The sequence below is a fragment of the Eleutherodactylus coqui genome, chromosome 1 (genome assembly GCF_035609145.1).
Source record: "Eleutherodactylus coqui strain aEleCoq1 chromosome 1, aEleCoq1.hap1, whole genome shotgun sequence".
Taxonomy (NCBI): domain Eukaryota; kingdom Metazoa; phylum Chordata; class Amphibia; order Anura; family Eleutherodactylidae; genus Eleutherodactylus; species Eleutherodactylus coqui.
Genome location: NC_089837.1, coordinates 50,634,680 through 50,646,689, shown reverse-complemented (window position 1 = coordinate 50,646,689; position 12,010 = coordinate 50,634,680). Strand labels below are relative to the sequence as shown.

At 39.8% G+C, this 12,010-nt stretch overlaps 1 protein-coding gene across 2 annotated transcripts in view; it reads left to right on the top strand.

Moving 5' to 3' along the window:
- Window positions 1-11,031, top strand: part of LOC136620731 (cytochrome P450 2C5-like) — a 68,557-nt gene extending 57,526 nt beyond the window's left edge. For both annotated transcript variants that reach the window (XM_066595679.1, XM_066595688.1), the window contains exons 7-10: window positions 1,845-1,986; window positions 2,561-2,745; window positions 10,499-10,640; window positions 10,745-11,031. In XM_066595679.1, coding sequence (XP_066451776.1) covers window positions 1,845-1,986; window positions 2,561-2,745; window positions 10,499-10,640; window positions 10,745-10,923 — 648 coding nt within the window. In that variant the 3' untranslated portion in view covers window positions 10,924-11,031. The remainder of the gene's footprint in view (window positions 1-1,844; window positions 1,987-2,560; window positions 2,746-10,498; window positions 10,641-10,744) is intronic.
- The last annotated feature ends 979 nt before the right edge of the window (window positions 11,032-12,010 follow it).

Below are 12,010 nucleotides of genomic sequence, written 5' to 3'. Positions count from 1 at the left end.
CCGTGTTAGCGTCATCACGTGCGACGTTGCGGCTGACGTCATCGCGTAAATAAACCGCATCCCCGTAACCCAGCGACCATGTCGCCCTATACCCAATACCAGCGGCACTATTTTGCGCGATCTGGCGCCACGTTTAACGCGTAAGCAGCGGCATCATTTTTTTTTTTCTTTTTTTTTTTTTTTTTTTGTGTATCAATCTTTACTTGTCATTCATAAACAGACATTGGACTATATGCCCGATTGGCTAGTAGACGTGTCACTCCGGACCGTCCCTCCCCTATGCTTTACCCAATTGGTTGCACCATGTTCCTTCCCCTCCCACAAGGAGGAGCTACCCCTACTTAAACCGACCAGGCACAGACAGTTACCAGGTCTGTCAGTTTGAAATAATGCCTCACAGGGGCTGGTAGTGTAGTTTAGATAGCGGTCACCATCTAGGACCGTATTGTACTTTAGCCAGGTTAGAAAATTTATCATCACAATTTCTAATTGACCTCCCTGGCTCTTTTGTCAGTCTGGGACAATAAACGCCAAGTATCAGGTGTTCAGACTGTTTAATCACTAGCACCTATGTTTGTTCAATAGTGTTCAATTAATGGACCTATCTAACATAAGGATTGCTATGTCAGCTGTCTGTTCATTATAAAGCAGCATGGTCAATTGCACTATTTGCAAACCAATCGGGTTGCCTTTACAGTCGACTGTCTAGTGTAAGGCAACAAGATTGATTGCATTATAATCGCAAATCAATCTGTTTGTGTAAATCAGCCTCCACAGTCGTCTGTTTAGTGTAAAGCAGTGTTATTAATTACACTACACTAAAAACCATTCTATTTGCTTTTACATAATGTGCAATTAATCTACCAGCCTTCTTACATTGGCGCATTAAAAAACCAGTTCTTACGCGCAATTTTTGTGCAACTGCTGTTTGCTATTTGAACCCATTGCAACAAAAATTGTGTGCAGTTGATTGGCATCGCACAATTTTTGGGCATCATTCAGTCTTATTTTCGTCCTGATGAAGCAGTGCGCCAAATAATCTGTCTTGCGCTGCGGAAACGCGTTGACGATTAGACGATTACGGACGATCTTGTTCGCCCTGGTCCACATTGGATTTCAGCTAACTATTTATATGTTCATCAAATTCGCAATTTTGCGAATTGACATATATTATAAGTAGCTTGGACTTCTCCTGACTTAATTGTCATTACAAGTCCAGCCTTCTAGCCTGTTTCCGATGATACAGACTTTGACCTAATTTAAGAACTGGGTCTTGTCAGATCGATGACCCTATGGGGAAGTGAATAAGTCTAGTAACAAATAAGGTTACGGACTCAGTACAGTGCTCCCATAAGCGAGTGTACTAGTATAATATTTGTCTAGTGTGGATGATCTAATTGTCATTATCCACCACTTAGGGTTTTATGAGTGACGCTCTCTAGTTGTTTTGGAACAGTGTCTTTCCATCAATAGGCATGTTCTTATTAATGCATAACAACATGGAGTTATCTCAGTAGGCGCTACCACTTTCTGGTCTCTTGTATACCTGATAACGGCCCGCTACGGTCACCACCTTATCTGGTAGCCCCTCTTATCATTATCAATTTAAATAATATATTAAAATTCTGTATTTGAGTCATTCTAATTACTTAAGCAAATTGCGCTAATCCCATAGGCAATTAATTTTGTGGTTGTTTTGTATGGTTGTCTGTCATTTTGTGTCCGTTTAGGTCGGAACCATCCTGCCTTAGCAGTATTGGTTTTTTATCATTAATATTAATAAAGGTTATATTTTAGTTTCAGGCACTTTCAGTGATTAATATTACATCTTTTGTGCATTTCAGGAGAAACCAAATCCAGAGAGACATTTCCATGATGAAAACTTAATAGCTCTCGTAAGGGACTTGTTAAGTGCTGGCATGGAAACAACTGCTAGCACATTGAGGTGGAGCCTTCTACTAATGATGAAGTACCCGGAAATCCAAAGTAAGGAGATTTCACTTTTGGTGTGAATATATAACCACAATCTATCGCATATTGATGTAGATACATGTGCTTAGTGGCCACTATATTAGAGACCGCTATCTGTAGTAGCACATTGGACGTCCTTTGGTCTTCAGATCCACACCAATTCACCATGACATAGGTTCCACTAGATGTTTAAGCATCTATGACTGTCGCCTGACTTGAATCTCATAAAAAATCTCTGGTGGGATGTGAACAAGGCAGTTGATGCATGCAGTCCCAGGAATATTGGTGAACTGCAGGCCATTGCCCATGAGGAATGGGCTCGACTCTCAGGAACACCATCAGAAGCTGGGGACTGCCCCTAAGTCACATTTGCAGCAGGTCATAACAGCAGAAGGGTGCTCTACTACATACTGCTTGTCATTAAGGGGTTAAATACTTCTAAAACTGCAGTAGTCAATAACAGTAGGAGAAAATAAACTGTCTCTGATATCAGATTATTAGTAGGATTTGAAATTTGGAAACTCCTCATTCATGTCTAATTTTAATTAAGATTTATGGACATTAAGGATAATTCTTACTTTATTCATAGAAAATGTTCAAAAAGAAATTGAAAAAGTCATTGGTTTGGCTGAGCCTCAGATGGCGCATCGGCAACAAATGCCGTACACAGACGCCGTTATCCATGAGATTCAGAGATTCATTGATATTATGCCAAACAATCTGCCACGTATAACTACTCAAGATGTCATCTTGAAGGGCTGCTTCATACCAAAAGTAAGTTTGAAGAAAAAAAAAAAAACTGGCAGTGTCTAAATTTATGAAAATGTATTATATTATTCTGTTGTCTTATGACCTATTGAAACATTTTGAAATAATGGAAGCATTTGGCTATTTTAGCACAATGAAGAAAAATACAAAGCTCTGACATAACGAGAGTTTAAGAAATAAATAGAGACACGATAAGGAGGTAAATCCAAGCAAAATCATATTCCTGGGCCATATTTATCTCTATACGTTTATGGTGGCCTACAGGAGGCCACCCTGGAAACCAATGTTCAATCTGTTTAAGAGCCTTAGAAGTCACCGTGGCCTATAAGTCCCTATGAAAATTGTAACAATTCTTCACCGACAAGAACCTTACTGATATTAAAATATATAACCTTTAATTATTTTTCGTTAAAAAACAAAGGGGGAGGGGAAGGAAAACCCCACATACATTTATACAAAACAAAAAAACAAAAACTTGTAGCACATACACCTCTATCCTTGTAACGAATAGGATGTCATCATATTGACTATCATATAAATTAGTCTAGTTTCTATTGATTTGTTTAATTCCCACAAACACCAAACGTGTTGCCGTTAATTCAAATCCCCAACCTCACGTTGTGCTTGGGAACTCTACACACAACACTGTAGATGTGTATAGATAATTGCTCTTTCTATCACTTTATGCCAAGAGTAAAATGATTTTTTCTTCTTGCCACTAATAACATAGGCAAATATTCCTTGTGTGTATACACTGTCACATCGACGCGTTTCTATGACAACGCACAAGCGTGTCACTTCCTCAGGATAGAATGACTGCGTACACTTTATGCACTTTACTTGTTTATGCACTTTGCTTGTTTGATTGTAGTTAGTGCTTTTTCCACAGTTGTTTTGACTCTCCAGCTCCAAACAGGCTATACTGATAACATAGGCTCTTAATTCGCTATTACAGCGACTAGACAAATCGCAGATGTATTATGCGGAGCTGATCCACTAATCAGTGTGGTTTAACCAATACGACCTCCTCTTAGTATCCAGCTGCAAGCGGGTGTATAACAGCCCTATTGCACAGAGATTGAGGTCCACACTTAATAGCTGTGGACCTTCAGTCCCTTGACCCCTGTTAGCTATATTTAGTGTGGACTAAAGTTGTTATGCTATATAGTCAGAAGAGGGGCCCACATTTATGGGGCTTATGACTTCAAGAGACGTTCTCATAGATATAGCAAATAACTCTTATTAGAGCTTCAACTCTATAACAGATAAAGTTCATAAAGTTAAGCACTCTGTTTTTCTATATAGTAGATACGCTCATAGTTGTGGGGCTTGTCAATTGAGGCAAAGTCCCCGCAGGTTTGACTGATGGCACCTGCTAGAGCTTAAACTATATAGCAAATAGAGTTTAGAAAGCCCACATTTACGGGGCAGAGGAGAAAAGATGCCCACATTTACGGGGCAGAAAGGTTAGAGTACCCACATTTATGGGGCATAGAGAGAGGTTAGAGACACGCTGGCTACGATATGCAGCTGACCGCCAGCGTGACCTTAGTGAGACAGAGCTGGTCTGTATATGTGTTCCTTTCCTTAAATACGTGTAGCTCCACCCCTTCTTGCTGGGGGCTCGCCCCTGTAGGCCAATCAGCTCAGTATACCATTTAACTCAAGTCAGCGAAGTCTCGCGAGACTTGTGACGTCATGACGTCACAGCGTAACTCCGCACCCACGGCCGGGCGGTCACATGATCCCCTTCACATACCGGAGATATTGCCATCGTTACCAGGACGCTCTGAGTAAGCGCATGCGTCCTGTTCCTCATGCAGGTAATAGAAGATTCTTTACCTCGCGATAGTTTCCTTGCTATCTTTGCGATCGGTATTCTATTCCGGCTATACAGGATTTTATTCTGTTATTAAACCACCACTGCCTGTATAGAGTTTTTTTATATATATATAAGGATATATACTTTGTATGCTGACGGCACAAGGGAAGGATAAGCCCCATTCAAGACGATATATAGAGAGCAAAGGTCATTAATAAAAACCGGACATCTAAGGTCAGCTTCCTATTTGTGAACAACCAGGTGAGTATTTAGTATTTTCTGTGTATTTATTAATGTGAATGTCAGAAACTCAAGGCTTGTATATCTTTTATTTGCATTATTACTACTTCAGATAGTATAGAGCTGCAATATTAATTTCTGATTGATAATTCATAGCACATCAAGGAGGGTTTTTTCGTCTGTACCCCTTCTATTGAGGCAATATATGTTTACCATTTTTATGTCTCAGCCTCTATGTAATTAATGCATAGGAATTTAATGCATAGAAATTTGATGCACAGGGATTCTCGGATGTCTGATCATTGGATGCACCAAAATTTAGTGCATCAGAATTCACAGACATAACATCCATCATATAAGATGGTGTCTTCAGTAGTATATATATATGCTGATTTTCTTAGGGGATACTGTAGATGTTACTCTCAATGAATGAAATAAAGGATAGGCGTCTCAGACATCATTTCCATCATATAGGATGGTGTGTTAAGTAGTATAAATATACACTGATTTTTTAGGAGATATTGTGGACATTACTCTAAATGAATGAAGTAAAGGATAGGCATTCATTTAGTCCTTTTGGCGCACAGGAGTCCATTCTAAAAATCCATCCGGATTCTTTTTGCTGAAGTTTTTTGTCTAGATCCCCGCGTCTGCCATTGCTTCTAATTAGCTCAATACCACGAAATGACAAGACCTCAGGGTTCCCATCGTGTTTTTCATGAACATGTGTTGCAAGACTTGTTTTTTCATCCCTGTTTATATTTCCCACATGTGCAAGCAATCGACGACGCAATTGTTGCATCGTCTTGCCGATGTAGTCTTTAGGACACGGACAGGTCGCCATGTAGACGACACCGCTGGTTCTACAATTTATGAAGTCCTTTATAGCGTATTCTTTACCAGTAGACGAACTCCTAAACGTCTTGCATCGATGCATAAACCTGCAGGCCTTGCATCCCGAACATGGGTATGAGCCCTTGATTGGTTCTTTTTGAAGCCAAGTGTTTTTAGACGGTATTTGTGGCAGATGGCTGTGGACTAAACGGTCTTTAAGGTTTCTCCCACGCCTATATGTGATCATGGGCCTTTCAGATATGAACTCCTTAATGTCTGTATCTTTGCCAAGAATGTCCCAGTATTTATCAAGAATATCCCGTACGTCTCGAGATTTCTCATCAAAGGGGCCTATTATCCTTATTAGTTTATCATTTTTGACCTTTGATTTCACTTCCAAGAGGTCTTCCCTCCTAGATCCTTCTGCTTGGTTCTGAGCATCCGCAACCACATTCTCCGGGTAACCCCTATCAAAGAATCTTTTCTGCATCTCTAGAGATTTTATTTTAAAGTCGTCTTCATTCGAACAATTCCGTTTCACTCTTATGAACTGGCTCTTTGGTATCCCCCTCTTCAAAGGAGCAGGATGATAACTGCTCCAGTGGAGAAGGGTGTTTGATGCTGTTGTCTTCCGGAAAATTGTGGTTTCAAGACAGTCACTCTCGGTTTTTGAGATAGAAAGGTCGAGAAACGTGATTTTTACCGGATTTATTTCTGATGTGAGGAACAAGTTCAAATCGTTGTTGTTTAGATTGCTGACAAAGCTCTGGAATTCAGTAATATCACCTGTCCACAAAATGAGCACATCATCTATAAAACGTAGCCACAGATCAATAGAAGATGTCCATTTCTCGTTTTCCTCGCAGAACACCTTAGTTTCCTCCCACCAGCCCAGGTACAGATTTGCGTAACTGGGGGCACAAGGGCTCCCCATTGCTGTACCCCTGAGCTGGTGGGAGAATCTTCCTTCAAACAGAAAATAGTTGTGTTCGAGGACAAACGTTAACAACTGTAGCAGAAAGGAATTATGCTCCCTAAGATGATTTCCTCTTTGTGACAGGAAGAATTCCACCGCTTCCAGCCCTTTTACATGGGGGATGGAACTGTACAGGGATTCAACACCTAGACTCGCCAGTACAGTTCCTGGAGATAGAGAGATACCCTCAATTTTTTTCAACACATCCATCGTATCTCTCACATAGGTGGGCAGTGCTTCGACAAATGGCCTCAAGATCTGATCAAGACATTAAGGAGTTCATATCTGAAAGGCCCATGATCACATATAGGCGTGGGAGAAACCTTAAAGACCGTTTAGTCCACAGCCATCTGCCACAAATACCGTCTAAAAACACTTGGCTTCAAAAAGAACCAATCAAGGGCTCATACCCATGTTCGGGATGCAAGGCCTGCAGGTTTATGCATCGATGCAAGACGTTTAGGAGTTCGTCTACTGGTAAAGAATACGCTATAAAGGACTTCATAAATTGTAGAACCAGCGGTGTCGTCTACATGGCGACCTGTCCGTGTCCTAAAGACTACATCGGCAAGACGATGCAACAATTGCGTCGTCGATTGCTTGCACATGTGGGAAATATAAACAGGGATGAAAAAACAAGTCTTGCAACACATGTTCATGAAAAACACGATGGGAACCCTGAGGTCTTGTCATTTCGTGGTATTGAGCTAATTAGAAGCAATGGCAGACGCGGGGATCTAGACAAAAAACTTCAGCAAAAAGAATCCGGATGGATTTTTAGAATGGACTCCTGTGCGCCAAAAGGACTAAATGAATGCCTATCCTTTACTTCATTCATTTAGAGTAATGTCCACAATATCTCCTAAAAAATCAGTGTATATTTATACTACTTAACACACCATCCTATATGATGGAAATGATGTCTGAGACGCCTATCCTTTATTTCATTCATTGAGAGTAACATCTACAGTATCCCCTAAGAAAATCAGCATATATATATACTACTGAAGACACCATCTTATATGATGGATGTTATGTCTGTGAATTCTGATGCACTAAATTTTGGTGCATCCAATGATCAGACATCCGAGAATCCCTGTGCATCAAATTTCTATGCATTAAATTCCTATGCATTAATTACATAGAGGCTGAGACATAAAAATGGTAAACATATATTGCCTCAATAGAAGGGGTACAGACGAAAAAACCCTCCTTGATGTGCTATGAATTATCAATCAGAAATTAATATTGCAGCTCTATACTATCTGAAGTAGTAATAATGCAAATAAAAGATATACAAGCCTTGAGTTTCTGACATTCACATTAATAAATACACAGAAAATACTAAATACTCACCTGGTTGTTCACAAATAGGAAGCTGACCTTAGATGTCCGGTTTTTATTAATGACCTTTGCTCTCTATATATCGTCTTGAATGGGGCTTATCCTTCCCTTGTGCCGTCAGCATACAAAGTATATATCCTTATATATATATAAAAAAACTCTATACAGGCAGTGGTGGTTTAATAACAGAATAAAATCCTGTATAGCCGGAATAGAATACCGATCGCAAAGATAGCAAGGAAACTATCGCGAGGTAAAGAATCTTCTATTACCTGCATGAGGAACAGGACGCATGCGCTTACTCAGAGCGTCCTGGTAACGATGGCAATATCTCCGGTATGTGAAGGGGATCATGTGACCGCCCGGCCGTGGGTGCGGAGTTACGCTGTGACGTCATGACGTCACAAGTCTCGCGAGACTTCGCTGACTTGAGTTAAATGGTATACTGAGCTGATTGGCCTACAGGGGCGAGCCCCCAGCAAGAAGGGGTGGAGCTACACGTATTTAAGGAAAGGAACACATATACAGACCAGCTCTGTCTCACTAAGGTCACGCTGGCGGTCAGCTGCATATCGTAGCCAGCGTGTCTCTAACCTCTCTCTATGCCCCATAAATGTGGGTACTCTAACCTTTCTGCCCCGTAAATGTGGGCATCTTTTCTCCTCTGCCCCGTAAATGTGGGCTTTCTAAACTCTATTTGCTATATAGTTTAAGCTCTAGCAGGTGCCATCAGTCAAACCTGCGGGGACTTTGCCTCAATTGACAAGCCCCACAACTATGAGCGTATCTACTATATAGAAAAACAGAGTGCTTAACTTTATGAACTTTATCTGTTATAGAGTTGAAGCTCTAATAAGAGTTATTTGCTATATCTATGAGAACGTCTCTTGAAGTCATAAGCCCCATAAATGTGGGCCCCTCTTCTGACTATATAGCATAACAACTTTAGTCCACACTAAATATAGCTAACAGGGGTCAAGGGACTGAAGGTCCACAGCTATTAAGTGTGGACCTCAATCTCTGTGCAATAGGGCTGTTATACACCCGCTTGCAGCTGGATACTAAGAGGAGGTCGTATTGGTTAAACCACACTGATTAGTGGATCAGCTCCGCATAATACATCTGCGATTTGTCTAGTCGCTGTAATAGCGAATTAAGAGCCTATGTTATCAGTATAGCCTGTTTGGAGCTGGAGAGTCAAAACAACTGTGGAAAAAGCACTAACTACAATCAAACAAGCAAAGTGCATAAACAAGTAAAGTGCATAAAGTGTACGCAGTCATTCTATCCTGAGGAAGTGACACGCTTGTGCGTTGTCATAGAAACGCGTCGATGTGACAGTGTATACACACAAGGAATATTTGCCTATGTTATTAGTGGCAAGAAGAAAAAATCATTTTACTCTTGGCATAAAGTGATAGAAAGAGCAATTATCTATACACATCTACAGTGTTGTGTGTAGAGTTCCCAAGCACAACGTGAGGTTGGGGATTTGAATTAACGGCAACACGTTTGGTGTTTGTGGGAATTAAACAAATCAATAGAAACTAGACTAATTTATATGATAGTCAATATGATGACATCCTATTCGTTACAAGGATAGAGGTGTATGTGCTACAAGTTTTTGTTTTTTTGTTTTGTATAAATGTATGTGGGGTTTTCCTTCCCCTCCCCCTTTGTTTTTTAACGAAAAATAATTAAAGGTTATATATTTTAATATCAGTAAGGTTCTTGTCGGTGAAGAATTGTTTAAGAGCCTTGAAACACAACTCTGTTTATCAAGGGTTTTGACTAGAGATGAGCGAGTACCAAAATGCTCGGGTGCTCGTTATTCGAGTCGAGCTTTTAGTAATATTCGAGAGCTCTATTCAAGTAACGAACCACATTGAAGTCAATGCGAGGACTCGAGCATTTTTGTATTGGTCCCGCTGCGTGCCGATTTATTTTTTTTTGTTCTCTCTATCTCCTTCATCCTCTAATCACACACATGGCATATGCTTACAAGTTCTCACTGAGTTGCTATGACCAATATAATTTTCGTGACTCCTGGCTTTAAAATCTTCCCCAACAGATTAATTTTAATAGGTCAACATGGGCAAAACAAATTTCCAACAAGGTGCCCTTCGTTTTAATTAGAGTGAGAAAGAGACAATATTTTATTTATTTTCTTACCTTTACTCTTGGCTCGACATAGTTCATAGTTTATAAGCTTGTGATAGTCCTTCTTCACCCATTGGTTATGATGTGAATTACAGCATGTTGAGTGTTCCTAGCAGGTCATGATAATGTATGGAGTTTGTATGGGGAGATATTGGACTCAGTAACTAAACTCTATTTGTTAAGGATGGACATCTGTAAGTGTAAATGTACAGACTAGTATTCTGCCCAACTACCATAGACCCAATATATATATATATATATATATATATATATATATATATATATATATATATAAAAGGGGCCTGAAAAGCTGCATAAAGATTGTATTACTCCCTTTAATTTTTGTTTTGGCTATCTGGAGAAGCATTCATTAATCTTTTCAGGGGACTTACATAATTCCATCGCTGACATCTGTCCTACGAGACGCCAAGTACTTCAAGAAACCTGACGAATTTTACCCTCAACATTTTCTGGATGCCGATGGAAACTTTGTCAAAATTGAAGCCTTTATACCATTTTCTGCTGGTATGTAGCACTAAAGTAAAGATATTGAAAACCTCACCATTTAGAGGAACTGTCTGCTATCAGACCCAATGATGGACTAATAATCTTTTATGTTCTTGCTCTAGGGAAGAGAAGTTGTGTTGGAGCAAACTTGGCTAAAATGCAGCTTTTCCTCTTCTTTACAAAGCTGCTACAGAATTTCACCTTTAAGGTTCCTCCAGGGGCAAAGCTGGATCTCAATGCTGCTGTTGGCTTTATTGCTGCCCCACAAAAACATGAGATATGTGCAGTTTCCCGTAATTAATGTACAGCATGGCTATCTCTCTTTATGATTGTGTTTATGCATAAAAAAGGCTATTTTCTCATTTTGAGTGTTGGCATACTGAATAAAATATAAAAGCATGGTCCTAAACTTGTGCTTATACGTAGGGCTACATTTAGAATTTTGGGTCCCCTAAATGGCAACATTTTGTTCCTTCCCCTTCAGACATCAGGGAAAATTCAACCTGTAGGTACCATAAGGCAACGTTGGATGAATTTTCTGTTCTTATCAGTTGTGAGGGGGAACAGGAGAATCCAAAATTGGATTGGAAAGGGTAATTAACTTAACCTTAACTATAGAACAATAATCTATAAACCAGAAAAAAAAGAGTAGGCGGGGTGGGGAAGATAAGTTTGTCATCTAGGCTGGTTTTTAAGAGTTTCTAGTCTGGAGGATTATTATTTATAAGTAATGGGTGTGTTTCTAAATACCGTTTGAGAGGCCTCAAGTATCTGGGGGAACTATGTTAGAGGATGAGAGAGATTGGGTGTTTTTGATGATATTGTGTGGCTGTCTGACTGTTTTTTAAATTCAATCTATAGTAACCATGTGTTCAAGAATTTAGCTCTGGTACCGTTCTCCCAGCTCATAAGCTTCTCAAAGTGGAAATGTTCTTGTATTCTGTTTTCCCATTGAGTTAGAGAGGGGAGTTCCTTGTTTTGCCACATTAAAAGAATGAGAGGTTTGGCTACAATTAGCAAGATTGTTGGCAAGTTGTCTTTCTTTGGGGAAGAAATGTTTGGATGTGAGCCACAATAATACTTCCTCTGGTGCCAAGTTCAGTGAGGTTAAACATATTTCATTGATTTGGGAGAATATTTGCTTCCAATTTCTACGCACTCTTTGTTAGATTCAATCACCAAAACTTTTTGTGACCCTACCCTCTATTCAGATCACGTCCGTATTTTTTATGAGGATGGCTATTTCCCCTAAGAGGAGATCTGCATCCAATTCGCTAGTAAATGACAACCTGCTGAAAAGCAAGGAGAATATTCAATACATAGAAAGAAGCCTATAGCATTATTGCAGTGAGAACGCTCTGGAGCCATACAATCCTACAATTCTATGG